A 27,535-nucleotide genomic window follows, 5' to 3' on the forward strand; every position below is an offset into this window, starting at 1 on the left:
ACCAAGAAGCTGGCTGTTGTTTCTGCTGTAGCCTACGTTGTTTTATGTTTCACTGCACTGTTCATTGAAGGCAAGAGCTTTCACCTACTCTCAGACAAGGTGGCATAGCTTTGACCTTCAGAGTGTTACATTAGTGGTTCTACCCCTTTCTCCCCACAAATACATAGTGTCTCATGGGGAGCGGGGGAGAAGATAGTACTGTACACACACCCCACAAGAAATGAGAAGCTCATTGGTTTCAATTAGTGCACCAGGGCACACAAACTTAGAGAGGTTGCAGAGAAGGCAAATCCGTCCAGAGAGAAGGTGATTAGTACATTGTAGGGTTCTGATTTTTCTTAATCTTCAGCTCTAAGTATCTGCAGCACTGGGTATGCCAAGATCTTCAACAGATAAACACATATTTATCAAGAAAACAGATGAAGCTCAAGCCTGCGGAACAACTGGAGGACTTGGTTAAGAGTGGGAAAGGAGATTTTCCACAACCTGCAGGTTTTACTGTGTTTAGGGCACAAGTCTTCCCAAGTCCACACTTAACTACAGCACTCTTACGTACCTGGCAGCGGCCCCCCACCTCCGGGACAGCTAAGGGCCCAGGCTTCGCGCTACGCATGCGCAGAGCCGGATCGGGTCCACCCCGGATTCATTCCGGAGGATCGGGTTTCCCGGGAGGCTCCGCTTCTTCCGCTTTCGCGGAGAACTCGGCAACCCCAGGCGTGGATCGAAGTTTCAGAGCTGTGGGGCGTTTATTCTTTCTGCAGCAAAGGCGTTGTCGCAGCGGGCCAGGCCCCAGGGCGCCCCCCATGGCGGGGCAGCGGGTGGAGGTCGACGGCGGGATCTTGGAAGGGGTGAGTGTGCAGCCGGAGGCCGAGCGGCTGGGCGCTAGTTGGGGACCCGAGCTTTCGCGGCCGACGTTCTTAAACCTTCTCTTCGCCCCCCATCGTTCCAGGGCGGCCAGATCCTCAGGATCTCCACCGCCCTCAGCTGTGTCCTGGGCCTCCCCTTGCGGGTGCAGAAGATCCGGGCGGGCCGCAGCACGCCAGGCCTGAGGTAATCTAGGCGGCAGAGAGCTGGGGGGTGGAGTCAGGGGTCGCGGGGCCCGGCGAGCGCGCGCGTCGCCGACCTGGTGGTCTGAGGGTAGCCCGGGAGGTCGGGAAGTCGCGGTCGGTCGGGTCCTAAGGGGTGGCCCTTGGACCTCCTTGTCGAGACAGTGACCAGATTGTGCGATCGTTTATAGCCAAAATAAGGAGACTCAAAGAAACTCTTAAAGTGATGCCTACTAGGAGGTAGTCTAAGTGCATAAAAACCGAAGAGGTAGCTCCGACGCTGAGGATGGGGCACTTATTGTGGTTAGATCTTGCTGTTTCTTTGCCGTTGCAGTTTTATAAATATCATAAAATGTGGGGATATAGGCAGTCTGAATGCACACGTTTTGATGCAGTATTATGACCTGAAGGCCTCAACATTTATCTGGACTGGAAATGATTCGAGATTTGTGTGATGGGCAACTGGAGGGGGCAGCAATTGGTTCAACTGAAGTAACCTTCACACCAGAGAAGATCAAAGGTGGAATCCACACAGCAGATACCAAGACAGCAGGGTACGTATACCTTGAGATCTGTTTAGGTATGGGTTTTGCTTTCAGATCTAGGTTCTACCACTTACTATGCAAGTTGCTTAACCTCTTTGAACTTCAGTTTTCTCACTTCTTTTTTCTTTTTAGTTTTTTATCAGGTTAAATTTTTTTCTTTTTTAAAAATTTTTTATTTTAATTTGTTATATATGACAGCAAACTGCATTACAATTCATATTACACATATAGAGCACAATTTTTCATATCTCTGGTTGTATACAAAGTATATTCATACCATTTGTGTCTTCATACAGGTACTTAGGGTAATCATGTCCGACTCATTCCACCATCTTTTTTACCTCCTTGCCCCCTCCCTTCCCCTTTCTCCCCTTTGCCCTATCTAGAGTTCCTGTAATCTTCCCATGTTCCCCCTCCCAACCCCAGCCGCCTCAGTTTTCTTACTTCTAAAGTGTAAATAAAATACCTTTGACGTTAAAGACAATGAATGTAAAATTTGGGCACCTAATTGAAATGTTATCTTGTATGTAGTATGATATAGCATTTTTATTATTACTATTATTTAGAAGTTGAGTGTCACAAATTGACTTGAGTTTTCACTTTCAGTATTTGCATTATAGCTCAAGTTCTTTTCTTACAGTTAATTATAAACCATAGTCTACTACTTTCTTTTTTTTATTATTTATTTTTTAGGTGTAGTTGGACACAACACAATGCCTTTATTTTTGTGTGGTGCTGAGGATCGAACCAGGGTCCTGCCCGTGCTAGGCGAGCACTCTACTGCTGAGCCACAATACCAGCCCCATAGTCTACTACTTTCAATGTGGATATTTTTATTGCTTTGTGTGTGTGTGTGTGTGGTGGGGGGGTTGCTGGTCCAACTCATGGCCTTGTGCACACTTAGCTCTACCACTAAGCTATCTACCCCAGCCCTCTGTTGTCTTCTAAGATATACTTATGTAACTCTACTTAGAAATTTTTGGATATAATCCTGATTTTTTTCCCCCACTGGGAGATGAATATTTAACAATTAAATTGATCCTTGATAACTTTCTAAGTGCTTCTCCCTTTATTGACAAAATGTGGATAGTAGTTAATTCCTCCCCCTATCCCCCCACTTAGTGATAGGGATTGAACCCAGGAATGCTCTGGGTTAGCACTCTAAGCTACTCTAGTCCTTTTTGGTTTTAGTTTTGATACAGGGTTTTCTTAAGTTGTCCAGGCTGACCTTGAACTTGTGATCCTCCTGCTTCAGCCTTCTGAGTTGCTGGTGTGCTGCTGCACCTGGCTAGCAATTAATTTTCATGTTACTTCTCTAATCTATTTGACTGGTTGCTTTTTTTTTGTGTGTGTATGTGGTGCTAAGGATTGGACCTATTGCCTCATGCATAGGCAAGTGCTCTACCACTGAGCTCCATCCCTAACCCTTTTTATCTAATAGAAGACAATAAAGCAGTAGGGAGCATATCACTAAACTGTCCAGGCTTACCTCAACTTCATATCCTCCTGCCTCAGCCTCCTGAGTAGCTGGAATTACAGGCATGTGCCACCATGCCTGACTTTAGCCTTGATTGTGATTACAGGACCATGTGTTTTCTCAAGTGTCTACTTTATTTACTATTCCTTACTCTTCTCAAATTAAGGTTTTCTTTAGTGTTTTTAGAATCTGATTTTATTGGGGAGAAATTAAATATTTGTTGGATCACTTAGGATCAATGAGTTGAATAGGTATAAAACTATGATTAGTAGTTAACTAAATATTTCCAAGCCCTTTTCTTCCAATTCTAAACACTTTAACAGTCAATAAATATTTATTAATCAGTCAAACTTATTACCAGTGATAGAGACTTTCTAGTTCAGTATGTATGGGCCTTTGTTTTAAGAAAGTAAAGATCTTTCTTTTGGTATGTAAAAGCTATATTGGATTGCATTTCAAACTATGATCTACTTATGAGCATTATTACTTTCTGTGTAGAGAAGGGCGATAACAGCTCATTTAGAAAATCTGACCAAATTTTTTATTTTATAAAATACTTCGTGTTCTATGTTCATTTATTGTGGTTTCTCACATTATTTGACTATATGGACAGAACTTTTCCATGTGAAATACTCAGCTTTTAGTCTTTGTAAAATATTTTTCTTTGATATTAAACTCTATGTGAGAGAAATTACGTCAATCCCTCCCCCATTTTCCAACTTTATTGAAGTGTAGTTTATAAATAAAATTATGAAGGAGGTATATATCATGATATTTTGATATATATTTATGTTGATAAATAATTACCAGTCAAGCTAAATAACATTTTCATCACCTTTTGTAATTACCTTTCATATGTGTGTATGTGGTAAGAATACTTAAAATCTGCTGTCTTACAAAATTTCAAGTAAGGCATTATATCTTAACTTGATATTTTGAACAGTGCCTTATGCATGATAACTCAGATAGAAACAGTTGAATATTTCTAGATCTTGACTATTTTGAATGCATTTTCATAAATTGCTATTTTCAAGAATCCTTTTATTTAAAAAAAATTGAAGATGGTTTTATTATTTTTTTGTAAAGAAAAGGGTCAGAACTTAGCCACGATCACCCATCTAATGTAGTGATGTGCTTTAGTCTTGAATTCAGAGGTTTGCTTATCTTTTTTTTTTTTTTAATCATGCTATATAGGAAACTAGGACCTCATTCATGCTAGGCAAGTATTGAATCAAGGAACATCCCAGCCTTGTTTGCTTATCATTAGAAGCAATTCTTTGTACTGTGAAATACTTTCTTTAAGATTCAGGATTTTACAATTCAGAAACAAATCTCTTTTAACTTTACATTTAGCTATGCTTCAACTAAGTAATGTAATAAATTATAATTCAGCTTTTTTTGAAACTTTGAAAAGATAGTGCAGTTAAGCCTGTTTTGCCTTCTCCTTAGGAGTGTGTGCCTCTTGATGCAGGTTTCAATGCCATGTGTTCTGTTTGCTGCTTCTCCATCAGAACTTCATTTGAAAGGTGGAACTAATGCTGAAATGGCACCACAGATCGACTACACAGTGATGGTAAGGGTTTTTGTTGTTAATGACATACTGAGATAATCTCATATATACTTCTGAATATCTATTCTCTATTTAAATAAATTCTGAATATTTTGTGTATGTTGCTATTTATTCAGTTCTGCTGTAGGAGAGAGTGGGAAATTGTTTATTTTAGACTTTGTATTATATTTTAGAATAGTATTTATAGCGAATTTTTAAAAAACCAAATGTGATTATTATATAAATTATGTGAGTTATTAGGTAAATCCACTACTTTATAATTATGATTTAGAAGGGAACTCAAAAAATTTTTAAATGATAATATTTAATGCTGGAGTGCTTATACAACTCATGGGAAAGAAGAGTAGTACAGGTTGAGCATCCCTAATCAGAAAATTTAAAATATAGAATGCTCCAAACTCTAAAACTTTTTGAATACCAACCTGGTGCCACAAGTGGAAAATTTTCCACTTGGCTTCATGTGGTAGATTGCAGTCAAAACAAAAGATAGACTAAAAATGTTGTATAAAATTACTTTTGGGTTATGTATATAAGGTGTCTATGAGACAAATAAATTTTGTATTTTGATTTGGGTCTCATCCCCAAGATATCTTATTATGTTCATGTACATGTAAAATTGAAAACAGTCTGAAACTCAAAACTCTTCTGATAGTGAGCATTTTGGAAAAGGGATATTCCAAGTTTATTGTGGCATAATTCCTTACAATTAAATTCACCCTTTTTAATGTGCAGTTTGATTGATGATTTTGGATAACATTTATCTGTAAACCAACCACCACAATAAAGATATATAATACTTCCATTACTCTAAAAATTCCCTTATCCCCATATTAGGCAGTCCTGTCCCACAGTCCCTTGGCAACCACTTTTCTGTTTTCAGTCATAGTTTTGCCTTTTTTTTTTTTTAAAGAATTTCATGTAAAGGAATAATACTGTTATGTAGCCTTTGAGTCTAGTTTTTCATTTGCCTTAGTAAACTTTAGACTCACAGTGTTACTTGTATTAGCAATAAAAACTAAATAGTAAGTATATGAATATGCCAGCTTGTTTATTTAATCATCTGTTGAAGGGCATTTGAGTTGTGTCCAGTTGGGGGCAATTATTATTTTATTTTTTCTGCAGCACTGGAGATTAAACCCAGGGGTTCTGTACCACTGAGCTATACCCCCAGCCCTTTTTATTTTTTTGAGACCAGTCTCTCTAATTACCCAGGCTGACCTGCCTCAGCCTATCGAAGCACTGGGTTTACGGGTGTGTACCACTGTACCTGGCAGTTTTTGGCATTTATGAATGAAGTTGGTGCCAACATTTATGTTTAAGTTTGGCTTAAACATAAATTTCCAGTTCTCTTGTATACTTAGAAGTAGAATTTCTGGGTTATTATAGTATAAATTTCCAGTTCTCTTGTATACTTAGAAGTAGGATTTCTGGGTTATTATAGTAAGTACATGTATACATTTATGAGAAACTGCCAAAACTTGTGGCATCCAAAATAGTTATGCTATTTTGTTCAGCTTTTTCAATAGTCTATTATGAGAGTTCCAGCTGTTCACCATCCTACCCAACACTTGACATTTTTAGGTTTTTATTTTTAAAATTTTTCTGCTTCTCTTTTTTATGGTAGTGGGAATTGAACCCAAGGCCTCACATATGCTAGGCAAGCACTGTACCACTGAGCTATACTCCTAGGCCTACCCTTTTTTTTTTTTTAACCAAAGTTTAGTAACATCTATACCTCCTGCATACTATGGAGAAAACCTAGAAAAATGAGTAAATCTCTAGAGTAGATCTTACAAGTTGCCTTAGACTTCAGGATTAAATATTGTCTTTCTCTGAAACATTGCCAACCTAATGGATAGTATAATATATTTAAAGTCAGTGTTATAGATCATATAATGAAAATTAGTTTCTCTTTAGTTAGTAATTCCACTTCAAGCAAACTATCCTAATAAAATAGTACAAAATGTAGCAAAAGGTGAATGTTAAAGGATTTGAGTAGAGAATTAATATATATCATTACGTAATCATGAAAACTTAGGAAATGGTTAAATAAGTAATGCTCAAATGCCATGCATTTGTTTAAGTTTTATTTCGGAAGAATTTTTATTGTGTCAAAAAAATGCTTACACTTACAATGTTAAGTGGAAGAAATAAGAATAAAACATTTTATTTGCAGTGAGATTTCAGCTTTATAAAAAAATTGAGAGGGTAGAATAAAGTGTTGTTCACCAGTGCCCCTACTTTTTTTACAGTGTACTGAGAAGGGTCAGTAATGGTTTCTGGAGTAGAATAAACATTGGGTTCAAGTATTCTGAGTTCTGAATTTTTTTTCTCATTAGACTTGCACGGCCCTGATTTATTAAATGTTAAACTTTTAAATTTAGTGAATACGAGTTTTTTTTCACTTGAAAAATGGAACTAGTCTATATATTTTGATACTACAGTTTACTTATGACACTCAATTACTAATTCAGTACAGAGCACTTTTCATTTAATAATTATACTTGTTGAATCAGTGAATATTGGTGGTTGCAATAACAATTGATTTTTTTCAGGTCTTCAAGCCAATTGTTGAAAAATTTGGTTTTAATTTTAATTGTGACATCAAAATGAGGTAAGTTACTTATTTCTTTGCCTTTTCCATCTATTATTATGCTAAATTAGCATAGTGGAAAATTTAGACCTTGGAGAACTAATACACTTAATATATTACCCTTAAAACATTTCTTGTCAAATAATTGTACTTTACAGCTTAAGAACAGTAAGCTGCAAGGGTGTAGAGCCTTGAAAGCAACTACATGTGATATTTACTTGTTTCTTGGGAGAAATATATTCAAGGGAATTTCCACATGAAAGCATCTTCATGTCTAATGTTATCCATGCACAGATTAAATGGTCAAGTTGTGCAGACACTTGAGCCAGGCACTGTAGGGTCATAAAAAGATTCTCTTCTATAGTGTGATCAGAATTATTTTTTTAGGAAGCACATTGGGCATTTGGGTTTTTTTTTTTTTTTAATCATTTTTAGTTGTAGATGGACAGATACCTTTATTTTATTTCTTTATTTTTATGTAGTGCTAAGGATTGAACCCAGTGCCTTACATATACTAGGCAAGTGCTTTACTGCTGAGCCCCAGCCCCAGCCCCATTTGGGTTATTTCTTTGGTCTTCTTCTGTTATACAATGACAAGGTTAAATTTCTTGGCATCTCATTTAAGTGCATTGCAATCTTGCTCCAATTTGCCTTCCTAGCTTCATCTTCTTTCTCCTTTTTTTCAACTTGTCCTACATTCTAACACCACAATTACATGCTATTCCTTGAACATACTTTGTATCTTTGAAGTTCACATCTTTGTGTAATTCTTTTTGTGTTCTAAAAAAATGGGAAATCCTGTTTTTTCTAAATAAAATTTGTGATTTCCTGTATGAACTCTCTGTGGCTGTACCTCTATCAGAATCCATATTTGCACTTCTGTTGTGGTCCTCCTTACATCCTGTGTTGTATTCTAGTCAACTGTATAAGGGTACCATTGCCCTATTAGATGGAGAACTGCTTGAGGATAGGCACAGTGTCCTTCTCAGCAGCTGAAATGGAATAAATGACTATGAATAATTGAGTTTAGATTCTGTTAGTGTCAGCTATTTATAATCATCAGCTATTTATTTGAGTTCCTACTGTGTACCAAACATTGGGTTAGGATCTGGAAAATAGTAGGAACAAAACAACTCCAGATATCAAGGAACCTATGTTTTAAAACAAACTTGTCAAATAGAACTTTCTACATTGAGAAATGTTCCCTATCTATGCTGTCCAGTATCGTAGTCACTAACCAAATGTGACTACAGAGCACTTAAAACATGGCTAATGCAATTGGGGAATTGAATTGATTTCTAAACTATGTTTAATTTTATTTGCTTCTTTGTTTTTATTAAAACTTTTTTTTTTTTTTTAAAGGAAGCATCAATATGCTTCATTGCCCAGACTGTCCATGAACTCATAGGCCCAGAGGATCTCCTGCCTCAGTCTCTTGAGTAGGAGTAGCTGGTACTGTAGGAGAATGCTGCCACACTTGGCTTGGGGCTGGCAATTGAACTCAAAGCCTCATGCATGCACCACTGAGCTATACCTCCAGCCATAAATTTTATTTCACTGTAATAGTCACATGCAGCTTGAGGCTACTATATTGAACAGTCCAGACATAAAATATGATTTAGAACTTTTTCATGAATTGCATATTTGGCTACCATTCACATTATTTTAATATAATATTGTGCTTTATTTTTGTCATGCAATTAGTTTATGTGGATATTTTTCACACTTTTTATAGGGGCTATTATCCAAAAGGTGGTGGTGAAGTGATTGTTCGGATGTCACCAGTTACACAGTTGAACCCAATAAATTTGACTGATCGTGGCTCTGTGACTAAGATATATGGAAGAGCTTTTGTTGCTGGTGTTCTGCCATTTAAAGTAAGTTGTCTAAATGTTCTTAGAAGTGTGTGCATGCCTTGGTAAGTATCATCTAAATTTTGAAATTATTAGGACTTATTTTTTAATCCATCTTTTCATTAAAAATTTTCTTCAAATTCAGTGCTCGCTCTCTAGAAAATCAAGTTTTAAAATGATACATATAAAAATTAATCATTTTATGTGCCTTTAAAGGCTTGGAAACAATTGTTCAAATAATCAATAATTAATATTGTATCATTTTGTTTTTTTCTGTCTTGCCAAAATAGGTAGCAAAAGATATGGCAGCAGCGGCAGTGAGATGCATCAGAAAGGAGATCAGAGATCTATATGTTAACATCCAGCCTGTTCAGGAACCCAAAGACCAAGCATTTGGCAATGGAAATGGAATAATGTGAGAAAATATACTTTCTTAGACATCGATTGAGAGCCCTGAAATAGTTACTGTGTTGGTTAGCTTTCCATTGTTATGATGAAATACCTGAGGTTAACAATTTAAAAGGAGAAAAGATTTATTTTAGTTCACGGTTTCAGAGTTTCAGTCCATGGTTGCTTGGCTTCATTGTTTTGGGGCCTGTGGTGAGGCAGAATATCAAGGCAGGGAGTGCTTGATGGACTAAAGCTTCTCACCTCATTTTCATCAAGAAGCAAATTGAGAGGGCTGGGGATGTGGCTCAAGTGGTAGTGCGCTCGCCTGGCATGCGTGCGGCCCGGGTTCGATCCTCAGCACCACATACCAACAAAGATGTTGTGTCCGCCAAGAACTAAAAAATAAATATTAAAAAAATTCTCTCTCTCTCTCTCTCCTCTCTCACTCTCTCTTAAAAAAAAAAAAAAAAAAAAAGAAGCAAATTGAAAGAGGGAAAGAGAGAGGAAGGGGCTGGGCTCCAGTATCCCCTTGAAGGGCATGCCCCCCTTAACCCAACTTCCTTCTGCTAGGGCCCACCTCCTAAAAGTTCTACCACCTCTCACTAGCATCATCAATTAGCCACCAAGCCTTCAACACATAGTCTTTGGGGGACTTTTAAGATTAAAGCCGTGAGTGACTATTATCCTATTTAAAGATTTCAAGTTTTTGTGCTCATTTGATAGTTTTTTTTTTTTAAAGAGAGAGAGAGAGAGAATTTTTTTAATATTTATTTTTTAGTTTTTGGCGGACATAATATCTTTGTTTGTATGTGGTGCTGAGGATCGAACCCGGGCCGCATGCATGCCAGGCGAGCACGCTACCGCTTGAGCCACATCCCCAGCCCCTCATTTGATAGTTTTAAGAAGACATGTTTTTAAGGGGATTTCTACCTAAAAACAATAGTATGATGAATTAAGATGATTTTCTGAATTTTTTCTGAGGATGTTTTGCCTTTTACTACTCTGTAAGATCCTTTTCACTTATATAATTAGCCCTCTGTATTCATGGGTTCTGCATCCATGGATTCAAATGACCAATTTAAATTTGACCAGATTAAAAAATAACTTTAAAAAAAACAAAACTGAGTACAGTGGTGCATACCTGTAATTCCAGCAGCTTGGGAGGCTGTGGCAGGAGGATCAAGAGTTCAAAGCCAGCCTCAAAAAAAGTGAGGTACTAAGTAACTCAGTGAGATCCCGTCTCTAAATAAAATACAAAATAGGGCTGGGGATGTGCCTCAGTGAGTGAGTGTAGTCCCTGGTACCCTCCCAAAAAAAAGGAAAGAAAGAAATGAAATTGTGTCTACACTAAACATTTTTTTTTATCATTCCCTTTTTTATCATCAAACACTTTTTTCTTATCATTCCCTAAACAATACAGCTTAACAACTATTTATATATTGTGTACATTGTATTTGGTATTATAAGTAATCTAGGGATAATTTAAAGTAATAGAGAACATGTGTAGGTTGTATGTAAATACTATGCTGTTTTATATAAAGGACTTGAATATCCTTGGATTTAATCTACAATGGGGATCCTAGAATCCATCCTCCTGAATACTTAGGAGTGAACTTAAGTGTTAAAGGTAATCAGAAGTTAGGCTTTGAAGGTGATTCTAAGAGAAATGTTTTTAGTTGCTTAAAATACCTCAACTCTGAAATTAACTCACAATGGTAAAGATCGCCTTAATAAAGGAATATGATTATTAGTGTTACTCCAATTAGAAGTTATGGTTTTATTTTATTATAAAAATGCTTTGATATTTTTGGATTGTAAAAGTATGGTTATTTTTTGTAGATATTTATATTTCGAATTCTCTTATTCAGAGTTTCTATTAAAGGGTTTAAACTAAATGCTTACTTTAATAATGTAATGCTATCTAAAAACTATAGAATAAAACCTAAAGTCCTTACGTAAAGACATTTTTTATTAAAAGAAAATTATAAAATACTGTTTAGTACTGTGTGAAATGGTACCACTTTGCACCAAAAATAGGATAACTTCCAGGGATACGGACAGGTGGTGGCATCCTTTATCTATGAGTGAACTAGAATTAGATGTGACTTCTCCCATTCTAGCCCTGAAGGATATTATTGGCTGATGGAGAATGTTAATCAGACTACTCTGTGTAAGAAGAATTTTGCCATTGCAGTGTACTGGCCATGTGTCATTTTGTCTATTTAACACTGTTCTTCTGTGTCTTATTTAATGTAATTTTAGAATGTTTGTAGCCTAAGAGTAATACTTGTTTTTTTCCCTATATGTAGAATTATTGCTGAGACATCCACAGGCTGTTTGTTTGCTGGATCATCACTTGGGAAACGAGGTATAGTTAAATGAAAGTGGATCCATAGTTCCTACTGCTACTAAAAATTAATTATCTGTCAGGATTGAAATGTTATAGGGAATGATGGATGACAGGTTTAAAAGGCTACTGTTAACTATTTTTTTTTTAAATTTTAGTTGTAGATGGACATAATACCTTTATTTATTTTTATTTTTTATGTGGTGCTAAGGATTGAACCAAGTGCCTCAAACATGTGAGGCAAGCACTTTGCCACTGAGCTACAACCCCAACCCAGTTAACTAATTCCTAGAGTTAATTAAACTTTAAGTCTTTCTCCTATTTTTATACTTTGAAAATTTTTAGACCTATAAGAAAAGTTGAGTGACTAATTCAACTAGTCATCTACACACCCTCTCCTAGATTCATTAGTTGTGAACATTTGGTTGTGTGGTATGTGTGCTTCTGAACTGCTTCAATGTAAGTTATAGACACCATGCCTTACTCCTGAATACTGCAGCATATAGATTCAAAAACAATATCAATATAATCACAGTATTGTTTTATTTTTAAACATTTATTTTTTAGTTATAGGCGGACACATATCTTTATTTTATTTTTATGTGGTGCTGACAATCGAACCCATACCATAACCCTAACCCCCAAAGTATTGTTTTTATACCTGAAGAATTTGTCTATGATATGCAGACACATCAGATGTGTTGTCTCCAAAATATTCTTTAGAGCAATGTGTTATATTTTTGAAGTACAAAATACTTTCTCATTTTTTTTTTCCATTCATGATACTGACATTTTTGAAAAGTCTAGGCCATTTTCTTTCTTTTAGGTCATTTTCTCACAGAATTTCCCACAATTAGGATTTTTCAGATTATTTCATGATTAGATTATTCATACCAAATATTTTTAGTAACAATATTACATCAGTGATTTTGTGTCTATACCACTACATTGCATCAAAGGGCATGTAAAATGTCATTTTGCCCTTTATTGGTAAGGCTAAATGTGATCACATGGTTGAGGAGGAGTCCTCCAGATCTGCTTGCTATAAAGGTTCCTTTTCCTTTTACAATCATTAAATAGTCTGGGGTAATACTTAGAGACTATCTGATATTCTGTTTTCATACAACTTTCATCCAGTGGTCTTAATATCTATTGATGTTTCTTCCTTTATCAGTTATTACACTGATGATTAGAAAGTACTGAATATTTGGAGGAAAAATAAATCTGTTTTAAGATTGGCATATTAAGAAGAGGAGATGCATACATTTGTTTGTTTGTTACCCAGGGGCACTTTACCACTTAGCTACATTTCCAACTATTTTATTTTGAGACAGGGTCTTGCAAAGTTGCTAAGGCTGGCCTTGAACCTGTGATCCTCCTGCTTCATCCTCCTGAGTCGCTGGGATTACAGTGTGCATTACTGCGTCTGGTGGTTAACATTTAAAGTTTTGCTAGTCAGGCAACTTCTAGTTATTTATGGTAATTAATTGCTTCATCCTACTTTGTAGCATCTTTTTTTTTAATATTTTTTAGTTGTATTTGGACACAATACCTTTATTTTATTTATTTATATGTGGTGCTGAGGATCAAACCCATGGCCTTGCATGTGCTAGGTAAGCACTTTACTGCTGAGCCACAACCCCAGCCCTACTTTGTAGCATCTTTTAAAAATGCTTATGCTAGCCAAGCATGGTGGCATCTACCTGTTGTCCCAGATACTCAGGAGACTGAGGCAGGAGGATTACAGGTTCAAGGACAGCCTGGAAAATTTAGTGAGATCCTGTCTCAAAACCAAAACAAAAATGCTTCCACTAGCTATGCTGTTTAACCTCATTATTAACTATTGAATACAAAATAAATTCAGATGATTTTAGCTTGCTAGATGATTCAATCTATACACTATTCATCATATAATTAACATAATAGAAGAAGTAAAATCAACATCTCTCTGGGTATGATGTGCAGGCCTATAGTTACTCAGGTTCCTGAGCAAGGCAGGAAGATTCTTAAAGCCTACAAGTTCAAGACCAGCCTTCGTAACATGGTGGGACCCCCATCACTAAAAACAAAGGGAAAAAAAATCAAAATCTCCAACTCACATAATGAGTTCTGTCTAAATCTCTGCTGTTCACAGTGTGGATGGGAGGCAACAGGAAATCACTATCATCTGGGAGTTTTGTTAGAAATACAGATATGGGGCCTAACCTAGACCTATTTGAATCTGTGGAGGGTGGAGGTATGGCTAGTGGTAAAGTCCTTGCCTAGCATGTGTGAGGCTCTGGGTTTGATTCCCTGAAAGTGAGACCTAAGAATTTGTTTTAACAAGTTCTCCAGGTATTTCTAAAGTATCTTGAAGTTTTGGAAGTATTGATCTAAAATATATACTAGTATATATTTACTACCTATTAGGCACAGTGAGGAATCAGTGTGGATACTTAGCCACTGCATGCAATATCTACAAGTCTTGAGAAGCAAAAATAACGCAAATATAAAGCAGAGAGCAGGAGCAGACATATTATAGATAATAAGTATTTGATGGACATTGGGAAATTTGTGAGTTCTATTAGTTTTATTATTGGGTACCACAAATGTGCCAAGTACTATGTACTAATTATTTACAAGTGAGAGCTACTATGCCTAACTGCTGACCTAGTCTGGTGGAGAAAACAGACTGGTGCTGATAGTGTTATCCCAGGGTACCATAGAGATAAATGCAAAGAAAGAAAAACTAATACTTCTGTGGAGGATGAGTAACTCCAATTCTGCCTTTTGCTATTCATTGATCTTTCATCAGGGGGATAAATAGAAGCCAGGAAGAAAAGTGAGAGCTAAGGTGAATTGGTGCAACTATCATGGAAAATAGTAAGACATTCCTAAACAAACTAAAAAGACAATTGCCATGTAACCCCGCAGTCCCTTTTCTGAGTATATACCCAAAAGAAATGAAATTGTCTCAAAGATTTATCTGTATTCCCATGTTCATTGAAGCATTTTTCATAATAGCCAGAATATGAAAACAACCAAATGTACTTCCATGGATGAATGAATAAAGAAACTGTGGTATATATACACATCAAAATATTATTCAGCCTTAAAATAGGATGGACGTGGAGCAAAGTGAAATAAGCTAGATACAGAAAGAAAAATGTTGTATGATCTCACTTATATGTGGAATCTAAAAAAAGAAAAGATCAAATATATAGAGAGAAAGTAAGAGTGGTTTACCACGATGAGGTAAGGGGGAGGAAATGGGGAGCCGTAGGTCAAAGGATACAGAATGATAGATCTGAAGAATGAACAAGTCCAAAAATCTGGTATACAACATGAGAACTATAGGTAATTATAGTGTATGGTAGTCAGGACTTTTGTTAAAGGAATAAATTATAGTTGCTCTTGTTTTAGGTGGGAGAATGGGTAACCAAGAGATGATATATTAATATGTTTCATTAAAGTAACCATTTTACTGTAATGTATCTCAAAACATTTCCTTTATATTTAAAGGTATATCAGTATTTTAAGTATATATTTTTTAGTTATAGATGGACACAATAGCTTTATTTTGTTTATTTTTATGTGGTGCTGAGGATTACACCCAGTGCCTCATAAGTAAGAGCAAGCACTCTACCACTGATCCACAACCCCAGCCCCTAAATATATATATTTTTTAAAATATTTATTTTTTAGGTGTAGATGGACACAACACAATACCTTTTTTATTTTTATTTGGTGCTGAGGATAGAACCCGGGTTTCGCCCGTGCTAGGGGAGCACTCTACCGCTGAACCACAATTTTTTAAAGTAAGCTAAGGAGCAGGGACATATTCTGTCAATATTTTTTGACAGAAAAAGCTGTTTTTCTGTGCTTAAGTAACTGCAGTATATATGATAAGTACAGGGTCTGGGTAGGGGATGGAGGAATGGAGGATAATGAGAATAGAGAGGTCAACAAGGGCCAGATTTTTTTTTTTTTTTTTTGCACTAGGGATTGAACCTAGAGGTGCTTTACCCGACCCCCCCCTTTTTGGGGTGGGGTTCTTGGAATTGAACTCAGGGGCACTTAACCACTGAGCCACATCCCCAGCCCTTTTTTTGGATTTTTTATTTAGAGACAGGTTCTCACTGAGTTACTTAGGGCCTCAATAAATTGCTTAGGATGGCTTTGAACTGAGATTCTTCTGCTTCAGCCTCCCGAGCCACTGGGATTACAGGAGAGCCACCATGCCTGGTTTACCTGACCCTTTTTATTTTTTGAGACAGTGTCTCATTAAGTTGCTTGGGGTCTCACTAAGTTGCTGAGGCTAGCTTTGAACTTGTGATACTCATGCCTTAACCTCCTGGGTCACTGAGATTTCAGGCATGCATCACTGTGCCAAGCTAAAGGCCATATTTTGAAGGGCTATAGGCTACATAAAGGAAATTCAAGTGTCATACTGAAAATATAAGGATTTTAAGGATGGATATGAAAGAGTCTGTTACAACTCAGATCAGACATGGTGAGGTTTTGCAACAAGGAATGCAGTGACTGGTTCCAAAGACATTGAGTACTGATAATCAGGTATTTAAAAAGGTGAACAGTTTGTTGACCAGTTGGATATTGGAGGTATGGGAGGCATTGTGAAGAAAACATTCCAGGTGTCTTAACTTAGGTAACTGGGTACATTTAAATGTGTGAATATAGGAAGTAGAGTTAGTTTGTCATCATAGACAATAATTTTAGATATGTTGAATTGAGATTGTAAAGGGACCATAACCGTAATTTTAATGTATGCCATATGTTAACCAGCCCTGAAATTTTTTCTCATATTCTGTCAATATTTTTTCTCACTTTGTCATATGAGATAATATTTACTTTGAAGTTGTCTTTGGATATCACACTTGCAAAGTGTTCAGTACTGATTTTTATACTTACCGTGTTTGAAGAAGATAGAGATGAGAACAACAGACTTGCTGACATTGACTGATTGTCCTCCCTTGTGTCAGGCACCTCAGTTAATGTCATTAACTGAGGTGCCTGACACAGGGCAACTTGGGGTCTTCTCTCTCTTAATCTAGGTTCTCTTTATATTAAGGATCTCAGAGATAATGTCATAACTACCATTATCCAGATCCCCTTTTATTTCTGATTTAAATTAACTAGAAAATTACTGGACCCTGAATCCTAATGTCTAAGTGTTATTACCAGAAGCAACTTCAGCTGGTTGTCAATGCCAGAATATGTGGTAGAAGCAGGAAGTTGTAGCTAGTCATGCTTTTGTAATTGTCTTAGTTACTAAAACAAAAATTTTTATCTTCGTTTTCTTATCTGTTACATAAGAGAATTAGCCTGGAGAATCCCTAAAATCCTAAATTTTAGACCTATTATTCTGTATAATGACCCTGGGCTTTCCTTATCTGAAAAATGGTATTGGACCATGATCTGCATATAAGGATCCATTCCAACTTTACTTGATTGGATTGTGAACATAATGTAAGACTGAAGGACTGGAGGTGTAGCTCAGTGGAAGAGCACAAGCAAGGCCATGGGTTCAGTTCCCAGCACTGAAAAAAGAAAAAGAAATGAATATTATTGAATTTGTGTGTTTCTTGATTACTTTTTGGTTTGGGGGTTTTATTTTGGGTTTTGTTTGTTTGTTTTGGTAGTACTGGTGGTTGAATCCAAGGCCTAATAAGTGATAGGCAAGCACTCTTCTAGTGAGCTACATTCCCAACCTTATTTGATTACTATTGTCTCTCAATTAGTTATGTTTTTACTATGGGAGCAAAACAATCTGCATTTCATCTGTACAGAAATTTACTTATAGAAAGCACTTTTCTTTCCTCATTCAATATATGGTAGTCATTCAGGGAATCTTTCCAGTGTCCTGAAGTAAGTCCTTTGGCCTTCTCCGTTCAGTCTGATGAGACCATTTTTTAAAGTTTTGTCCTTTTAATAAGCTAGAAGACACCCAAATCGTTGAATATGCATTTTAATTTCCTGTGTTTTAAACCATTAAAGTTGAAACCTTTTTTTTTAAAAAAGAAACATGCAAAATATGAAAAGACTATTTGTCAATTAGGTAGAAAAGCATTAAAGTTTCAGAAAAAATTAAGATTTTGTTCTTTTTTGGGACAGCATAATACTGCCAAACAAAATTCTATTTTCTTCATATGTTCAGTTGTCACAAGCTGTTAGTAATGACTGGTAATAATGTAGATCCATGCATACTATTTTTCACTATCAAGGTGGCTGGGTAGTAATGAATATGAATAGCTCTGAGAAATATTTTGCCACTTGACAGAAAACTTCAGTGTATGTTTTCTCTGGTCCAGGTTGAATATATCTGATATACTTGGATTTTGAATTTTTTCAGTATTTTTGTGTACATAGTGTGATTTCTTGGGGATGGAACCCAAAACCAAATAACAAAATTCATTTATGTTTTATATATATATATATATCATCTACATGTAACTTGAAGGTAATTTTATACAATATTTATAATAATTTTGTGCATAAAATAGCTTCATGGTGTGCATTTTCTACTTTGGTATGTCAGTGCTCAAAAAGTTTTAAATTTTTGAGCATTTTGGATTTCAGATTTTGGGGGTTAAGAATGTTCATGTAAATTATAAAGCCAGGACTTCTTTCTGTCTTCCATCCCAGTTTTAGGCATCTTTCAAGGATTAGCTTAGGTCTTGTCTTCTCAAATTATTCTAGAACCTGTAATCTTTTTCTTCTCTGAAACTCCTTTTGGATATATAGTTTATACCCAAAAGTTTATAGAACTTAACACTTAACTATCCTTTAATATATAAATACTTTTTATTTTCTTTCTTTTTCTTCTTTGTTAATGTTCCCTTAGGAAAAAAACAGGTAGCATTCGGTTCTTAATACTACCATTATTATTATTATTATTTATTTTTTAGTTTTTGGTGGACACAACATCTTTATTTTACTTTTATGTGGTGCTGAGGAACGAGTCCAGCGCCCCTCGCATGCCAGGCTAGCGCGCTACCGCTTGAGCCACATTCTCAGCCCCTACCATTATTACTAATACCCTATTATATACTGGTCTTGGTAATAAGTACTTTATAAATATTATTTCTGATTTCTATAACTTTATAATATAGTTGTTAATCATCTTCACTTTTTAAAAGAGGAAAAGGAAGGGGCTAGTAGCTTACTCTGTAAGTCAAGAAACTGAGGATGTGGCTCAGTGGTACAGCACATACTTAACATATACAAGGCCCTGAGTTCATCACCTCAATCCCAGCAGCAAAGAAAAAAGTGAAGATTCATACCAGAATTGAAATCATTCCATATATTTATATAAATTCTTGACCAATTGATGATATATATAAAAAAATAGTCTTTACTATGTTATTATAACTGCTATAAGGAAAAACTGAGTTAAAATTATGAAATTTCCACTTTTGTGGGAAATTTTACCAGGATACATGTAATCACATAAATTTGCAAATATAAAATAGAAACAAAATTAGCCACATTCTCATTTGTAGCCATGGATTTCATTTAAAGTAGATAACCTTGACTGCAGCCTCAGCTGCTATATGTTGGGGATTATGATAGCTCAGGCTTCAGATTGTGTGAGAAAGTGAAGAGACAACAACATAACATTTTTGGTATTCTTTATAAACAGGAGTTAAATTTTCCCCTTCTTGAGAGATTCTTGGGGGATCTCTTTCTGATAATTGGCAAAATTGCTAAACAGAATGTATGGATCCTGTACATTCTCTGGCTTGTAAACCTTGAGTTATGACACTTCTAAACTCTTAAGAACCACACCACATCATTTTGGACCTGCAGCTCTGGCATTCTCAGGGTTTGGGGTCCATCTTCATGTATTGTTTACCTTCAAAGACACAATTAAATGGCTTAGTTTTTTTTTTTTTTTTTTTAATAAATAGCCTTAAAAGGGTAATTTGACGTTCTACTACTTCTGACAGATTTACCTGACAGATTTACTTTGTATTCAATGTTATACAAAAGATTTAAGGTATGTTCAGAGAGGTCAGAAGTAGAGGAAGGGGTAAATATTCTGACATATTCATAATAAGCTGAAACCTATTTAGACCTTTTTTTTTTTTAAGATCATGGAAGCAAGCTCTTTCAATTTTATTTCATTGAAGCTTTATAATTGTAAATTATAAATTGTAAACAGTAGTTGGGTTCATCCTAACAAACTCTTACATGCACAGAAATCAATTTCAGTTCATAATCCCCTCCTTTCCCCTTCTATCTCCCCCACTTCCTCTAGTCTATTAGACTTCCTTTCACTTGTCTGTTAATTTGTATTTGATTGGTTCTTTATGTAAATCTTATCCTTCTTTCCCCTTTTTCCTTATTTTACTTGAGCTTCCACATATAAAAGAAAACATTTGACTTTTGAGTTTCTAAGTTTGGCTAATTTCATTTAGCATGATATTCTTCATTTCTACCCATTTACTGGCATGACATAATTTCCTTCTTTTTAATGACTGAGTAGAACTCCATTGTGTGTGTGTGTGTGTGTGTGTGTGTGTACACAATTTCTTTTCCTTTTTTAAATACCTTTTATTTATTTATTTTTATGTGGTGCTGAGGATTGAACCCAGCACTTCACATGTACTAGAGCTGTACTTTTGAGCCACAACCCCATCCTATATACCACAATTTCTTAATTAATTCATAATTATAATTAATTAATTCATATTGATAGGCATCTGGGTGATTCCATAATTTAGCTATTGTGAGTTGTGCTGCTGTAAACATTGATGTGGATGTGCTGTTATCTGCTGATTTTAGATCTTTTGGGAAAAAGCAGTAGGATAGCTGGATCATATGGTGGTTCCATCCCTAGTTTTTTCAGGAATCTCCAAACTTCTTTCCAAAGTGGTTCCTATTCAAATCTTAAAGGGACTAAAACTTTAAAGTAGTTGACCTAAGAATGTTACCTGCTTTTTTTTTTTTTTTTTTTAGCTGAAACTTGATTCCCTGGCTTTCTAAAATCCTTTAGTTCTGATAGAATTGTCTGTAGACTAATTATAACTTGTATAAATACCAAGTTTTAAATTTTACAAAGAGGTATACCATTACAAGATCAAAACTTATAGACTGACTTTATAACTAATACTTTTAAAATAGGCCCAAAGCTGCCTCTTTTTTCCTCCTCTAACTCATTCAAAGGTAGAAGGCATTTGTATATGTGAATCTCTTCAAGTAATTAAATAACTTGTCCAAAAGGTACTTGAATGAGTTCAAAGGTCTAAAAATGTTATACCACTACTAGCTGATATCAGTTCAACTTTTTGCCTCTCAGTAATTGATCTAGTTTTCTTTTGCATTATGCTTGCCTTAGGTGTAAATGCAGACAAGGTTGGAATTGATGCTGCTGAAATGCTGTTAGCTAATCTTAGACATGGTGGAACTGTGGATGAGTTTCTGCAAGACCAGGTAATGACACTTTTAGCTTGAAAACCTTTCATCCTATTAGATTTGAACATCTGCTAATTGGATCAAATAAAAATTTTGATCATTGACTATTACATACTCATTAGCAAGTCCTATTTTATTACTTTAAAATATTATTCTGGAGTTTATATTCCTAACATTTCAGTCCTCATCCTGTTGTCTACAAAGTTTGACACATTAGCTTCTTTCTTAAAATAATTTCTTTACTTGGACTGAAATAATGTATTTTTCCACCTCACTGGTTCTATGTTCTGGTTTCTTTTGCTAGTTTGATATCATTTTCTTCTTCTCAACTTCTAAATTTTGAAGAGCCTCTTGATCTATAGTCACTTCCTTGGTTATTTTGTCCAGTCTCATGGCTCATCTATTTGCAGACGACTCCCAGATTTATATCACTGCCCAGAACACTATTCTTAATTCCTTATTCGTTAGATCTACTATACTTACATCAGTATCTCCACTTGAGTTTATTATATACTTTACTCTCATTGAGAAGGTCCAAATAATACCTTTTTTGTAGTTCACTGTCTTTATATATTTCCTTTCTACCAAAGGAATGATGCTTAGATCAGTGTCTACGTTTTGATATTTATTCCTCAGGCTGGGAGTATGGCTCAGTAGTAGAGCACTTACCTACCATGCCCTGTGTTTGATCCCTACTACCATATACACTGGAATAGGAAGAAAAATATTCCTCAAGATTTCTTGATCATTTTTTTTAATGACAGTTTTCCATGTATACTTACTTCTTGTTCTGGTCTATTCTGTTGTATTCCCAGTAATTCTGTATTAGTTTATTTATTTACCTGTTTTTTAAAAAATGTTAAAAGTGGGGCATGGTGGCACACACCTGTAATGACTTGGGAGGCTAAGACAAGAGACAAGTAACTTAACAAATCCTTGCCTTAAAATAAAAATTAAAAGGGCAGGGACTGTAACTCAGTGGTATTCAAACCTCAAAAAATAAAATTATTATAAGAGTAGAGGAAATTTGTCATATTTTATATGTTAGTTTGATGAGATAATTGATCTAATTAAATGTATCAACTTCTCCATATTATTCTTAGACATTAATTTTAAAAATTCTGTACAGCAAATTGCTGCTAAGCATTTTTATTTCTTTATTTTTGTAGTTGTAGATGGACAGCTTGCCTTTATTTTATTTGCTTATTATATTTTAGTTTATTTTATTTGCTTTATTTTATTTGCTTATTCGCTGCTAAGCATTTTTATACTACATTACAGACTTTTAGTAACAGTTTTCCATCATCTTCTAAGGACTTCTAGAAATCTAAAGAAATAGTAATTCTTTTTTAGCCATCTGATTTCTAGTAGTATTTTCATTGTGAATAGCAGAATTATAATTCTGAACATTAGAAAATGTGTGATACTTTTCTTCTTTTTTTTTTCAATAGCTGATTATTTTCATGGCATTAGCCAATGGAGTTTCCAGAATAAAAACAGGACCAGTTACACTCCATACACAAACTGCTATACATTTTGCTGAACAACTAGCAAAGGTGAGTATTGCATTAGAAAGAGTAATAGGGTCATTGTTTAATAAACATAAAGCCCAATGGTAATTGTAATTGCTACTACTCACTGAGTATTTCCTCTGTGGCATTTAGCCAACTCAGCAGTTTATATGAAGCATCTTTATTTTATTTATTTATTTTGGGGGTACTTAGGTATTGAACCTAGGGACGCCTAAACATTGCACCATACCCTTGGCCCTTTTTTATATTTTTGTTTAGAGACAGGGTCTTGATGAGTTGTTTAGGGCTCGCTAAATTGCTGAGGCTGGCTTTGAACTCTCAATCCTCCTGCCTCAGCCTCTGCTGGGATTACAGGAATGCACCACTGTGCCTGGCTCACTGAAATTTCTTATTCTGCATAACCAGTTAGGTAGCTATTTATTATTATTATCTTACCTATGAGTAAAGTGAGGCAGAGAATAAATTCTTCAAGGCCATTTACTTTCTTAGTGCAGAGCTGGGCTTTGAGCAAATCCAGACCTCATATTGCAAGCCCTAAAATTCTAAAGAATTTGTAGTTGGCTGTGAAGTTAAGTATTCATATGAAATTTTAAATGTTTTATTTATTTATCTCATTTGGTTGCTAAAATATTTACTGATATTCTAACATTGATCAATCTTCTTAAATTTAGAGGGGTTTAAGCCAGCCTCAGCAACTTAGCAAGGCCTGGGCAACTTAGTAAGACCTATCTCAAAATAAAAAAATTTTAAAAGAACTGGGGATGAGCCAGGTGCAGTGGCGCACACCTGTAATCCCAGCAGCTCCAGAGGCTGAGGCAGTAGGATCAGGAATTCAAAGCCAGCCTCAGCAAAAGCCAGGCACTAAGCAGCTCATTGATACCTTGTCTCTAAATAAAATAAAAATAGGGCTGGGGATGTGGCTCAGTGGTTGAGTGTCCTTGAGTTCAATCCCCAGTACCAAAAAAAAAAAAAAAAAAAAGAAGTACTAGGGAATATGGCTCAGGGGTTGATGCCTTTGGGTTCATGTTCTGGTTTCTTTTGCTAGTTTGTTATCATTTTCTTCTTCTCAACTTCTAAATTTTGAAGAGCCTCTTGATCTATATTCACTCCCTTGGTGTGATCTATATTCACTCACTTTACTCATAGGTAAGATAATAATAATAAATAGAAAGTTTGCAAAATAGAGGGAAAAAAATGGGCTTTAATTCTGCCTTACCAATAGACCCACTGTTGACATATAGGTATTTTCCCCCTAACTTAAATTGTTTCCTCTGATGTTTGTAATTAATAGACACCATTTCATTTCTTGTTCTTCTCAGTAATGTGTAATATATTTCTCTTAGTATATTCTCTCTCTGTCTCTCTCTTTTTTTGTTGTTGCAGTACTGGTACTGAACCAAGGACTAAGATGCATTGCCAGCCCTTTTTATTTTTTATTTTGAGACAGAGTCTTGCTTAGCCTGCTGGACTCAAGTTATAGTATAATTTTATGAAGTGATATAAAATTTATGGCTCAATTTTATGAAGGTGCTGACCTTATTTTTTTTTAAATCTTTTTTTTTTAAGAGAGGTAAAGAGAGAGAGAGAGAGAGAATTTTAATATTTATTTTTTAGTTATTGGTGAGCACAACATCTTTGTTTGTATGTAGTGCTGAGGATCGAACCTGGGCCGCACACATGCCAGGCGAGCGCGCTACCACTTGAGCTACATCCCCAGCCCCCTTATTTTTTTTTTAAATAAAAATAATGCACACTAGTAAAAATAAGAAATTAAATATTATATATACCAAGTAAAAGCCACTGGTTCTCTACTCTTCTTTTTATATAATTCTTAATAACATATACTCCTTTTTGTTATTATAAAGATTAGATAGGTTTTGATTAAATTTTAGGTAAGGTCTAAGAGAATTAAAGGCAAGATTTTTTTCTGATGAAAAGAGTTAACTCTTTTTAAATTCTATGTGTACTTTTTAAAATTTGGTTTTTAATTGGACACAATACCTTTACTTATTTATTTTTATGTGGTGCTGAAGATTTAACCCAGGGCCTCTAATATGCTAGACGAGCATTCTACCCTTAAGCCATAACCCCAGCCTTCTACATATACTATATTTTTAATGATTACTTATCTTCTCTTACAGATTAGTAGTAAGTTTTAATTATTATAGTCTTCACTTTATAGTACTTTGCATACCGTAGACACGTTATTTTAAGTGAATACATAAAGGGAAGTGCTTTGAACAGGAAATTTTTAGCTCTCACTTCTTGTTTTATTGTATTATGTTTTTAACTGAGTGGCATGAATATTTCTTTTTTAAAAAAAATATTTTGTTTTAGTTGTAGTTGGACACAATACCTTTATTTTATTTTTATGTAGTGTTGAGGATTGAACCCAGCGCCCCACCCGTGCTAGGCAAGTGCTCTACCGTTGAGCCACAATCCCAGCCCCTATGAAAGTTTCTTTATATTTTTGTGTCTTAGTGGAGATAGTTCATCTGTAAAATCTGAGACTTGAAGGCCAGTTGTGGTGGCACACTCTTGTAATCCCAGCAACTTGGGAGTCTGAGACAGGAGAATCGCAAGTTCAAAGCCAGCCTCAGCAATGGTGAGGTGCTAAGCAACTCAGTGAGACCCTGTCTCTAAACAAAATACAAAATAGGGCTGAGGATGTGACTCAGTAGTTGAGTGCCCCTGAGTTCAATCCCTGCTACAAAAAAAAAAAAAAAAAATCTTGAGATTTGAGTTGAGTGTGGTGTTGCATTTCTGTAATCTCCCAGTGGCTCAGGAGACTGAGACAGGAGAATCGCAAGTTCAAAGCCAGCCTCAGCAATGGTGAGGTGCTAAGCAACTTAGTGAGATCCTGTCTCAAAATAAAAATGGCTGGGGATGTCGCTCAATTGTTAAGCTCCCCTGGGTTCAATCCTTGGTAACCCCCCCCCCCAAAAAAAAATCTGGGACTTGAGCTGGATAGTCTCTTAAGGCTTCTTATATAGGTTTAAACGTGGACTAGAAATGATTTCCATAACTATTAACTTGCATTTCATGTTTTCATTATGTAGATAATTTGAAAAATACCTGGATATACAGACAAATACACAAACACACAGGCATAAAAAAAACACACACACACACACAAAACTATATAAAAATTTTGGTTATCTAGCTCAGTATTCAGCATTCATTCCCAGTAATTTCAAGTGTCCACTGTGTGTCAGTACACTGTCAGTGTAAAACTAAATCTGTACTCAGTTTTGATTTTAAATCAGTTTTGTTAAACTGAATCACATTTGCTTTCAAAATGATCATGTTTCCAGAATACAGTGACAGAGATCAACTGCAGTTAACAAGTGAAAAGTACAATGTTAAGCCTAATAAGATAGAAGAAGGTATTAGTCACCACCACCATCCCACCTTACTCCTTCCCTTCTCTGATCTTTCTGAGTAATGTATTTAGGGAATTAAATTGGCAAGAAAAATTTAGTGATATTAAATGATAATTTCATACTTGACAGGATTAAAAAGTTAAATGTTTGAGTTCTGCATTTTAGACAATTTTTTAGGGAACAGAGAGAGAAAATGCATTATAACCAACAGTTGAGATTTCAAAATTGGTATTTGCCTAGGGTTCTCTTTTGGGAGTTTGGGTCCATTAAGTATGAAGTGGAGACCTACCATCCATATTCTGACAGTTCTATAAGAATGTTTACCTCTGAGCAGGAACCATCGTTTTAGAACAAAATATGTTTTCTCTAGGCTATTGAATTTGCCATGAATTGTTTAATTTTTGTCTCTAGCTTTGAGAAATGGGTGTGATATCTGCGTACTTATGCTAGAATTATGATCTCTTTCTTTATTCTTTTCATATTATTTATATACTAAATATTCTGGTTTCAGGCTAAATTTACTGTGAAGAAATCAGAAGATGAAGAAGATTCCTCTAAAGACACTTATATTATTGAATGCCAAGGAATTGGGATGAGAAATCCAAATCTATAGAGTATTTACCTCTTAAATGATACCTCAGTGATATATCGCAGCACTAACTTATTTTATGTATACTACAAAACAGCGAATGTTATTAAAGGGCCTAAATTTGGATATGAAATATGTTCTAGATTTACTGAGAATGCTTCATCAAATTAATCTTACTTTAAATATCTCCTGAGATATGGGCAATAAAATGTAAAAATTGATGGATATGTATGATAGTCAATTTCAACATTAAATTATTAAAATATTCTTTATACCTGAAGTAAATGTTTTTCTGTATATAATTAAGTCAGAGATATAGCTTTGATCAGTAATTTGTGTTCCCAGTAGTCTCCTAATCCAGTTTCACTTTCTGAGATTTCAATTGCCTAGAGTTAGCCCTGGTCCAAAAATATTATATGGAAAATTCCAGACATAAATATTTCACCAATTTTAAATGGCACTTCATTCTGAGTAGCATGATGAAATCTCATACCTTTTGCTGTCCTGATTGGGATGTGAATTATTTGTCTCTGTATTTATATTATATACACCACCTGCCTCTTAATTGCTTAGTAACTGTCTTGGTTATCAGATCAGCTATTGTAATATTGGAATGCTTTTGTTCATGTAAACCTTATTTTACAGGATAATGGACCCAAGGTACAAGAGTAGGGATTCTGCCCATTTAGATATGTCAAAGAAAAGCTGTAAAGTTCTCCCTTTACATATCATCTCACACCATTGTAAGAGTATATACACTACAGTAAGAGAGAAACCACAATCACATAACTTTTAT

The 27,535-nt window shown here is 35.3% G+C and overlaps 1 protein-coding gene across 1 annotated transcript; it reads left to right on the forward strand.

Annotated features, from left to right (window-relative positions):
• Positions 1 to 524: 524 nt before the first annotated feature.
• Positions 525 to 27,011, forward strand: Rtca (RNA 3'-terminal phosphate cyclase). Its single transcript, XM_026379422.2, has 11 exons — positions 525 to 848; positions 950 to 1,050; positions 1,457 to 1,600; positions 4,518 to 4,641; positions 7,194 to 7,252; positions 8,967 to 9,108; positions 9,375 to 9,499; positions 11,784 to 11,842; positions 21,159 to 21,253; positions 22,687 to 22,791; positions 26,662 to 27,011. The coding sequence occupies exons 1-11, from the start codon at positions 612 to 614 to the stop codon at positions 26,761 to 26,763; spliced, it is 1,293 nt and encodes a 430-aa protein (XP_026235207.1). The 5' UTR covers positions 525 to 611; the 3' UTR covers positions 26,764 to 27,011.
• Positions 27,012 to 27,535: the final 524 nt, after the last annotated feature.

The sequence above is a fragment of the Urocitellus parryii genome, chromosome 11 (assembly GCF_045843805.1).
Source record: "Urocitellus parryii isolate mUroPar1 chromosome 11, mUroPar1.hap1, whole genome shotgun sequence".
Lineage (NCBI taxonomy): Eukaryota > Metazoa > Chordata > Mammalia > Rodentia > Sciuridae > Urocitellus > Urocitellus parryii.

Excerpts from the sequence above, each read along its gene's own strand:
- Rtca (XM_026379422.2), top strand. The coding sequence starts at position 612 with ATGCGCAGAGCCGGATCGGGTCCACCCCGGATTCATTCCGGAGGATCG. Across the intron at positions 1,051-1,456 it reads CGCAGCACGCCAGGCCTGAG|GCCTCAACATTTATCTGGAC; the intron begins GTAATCTAGGCG and ends TATGACCTGAAG. Across the intron at positions 11,843-21,158 it reads ATCATCACTTGGGAAACGAG|GTGTAAATGCAGACAAGGTT; the intron begins GTATAGTTAAAT and ends TGCTTGCCTTAG.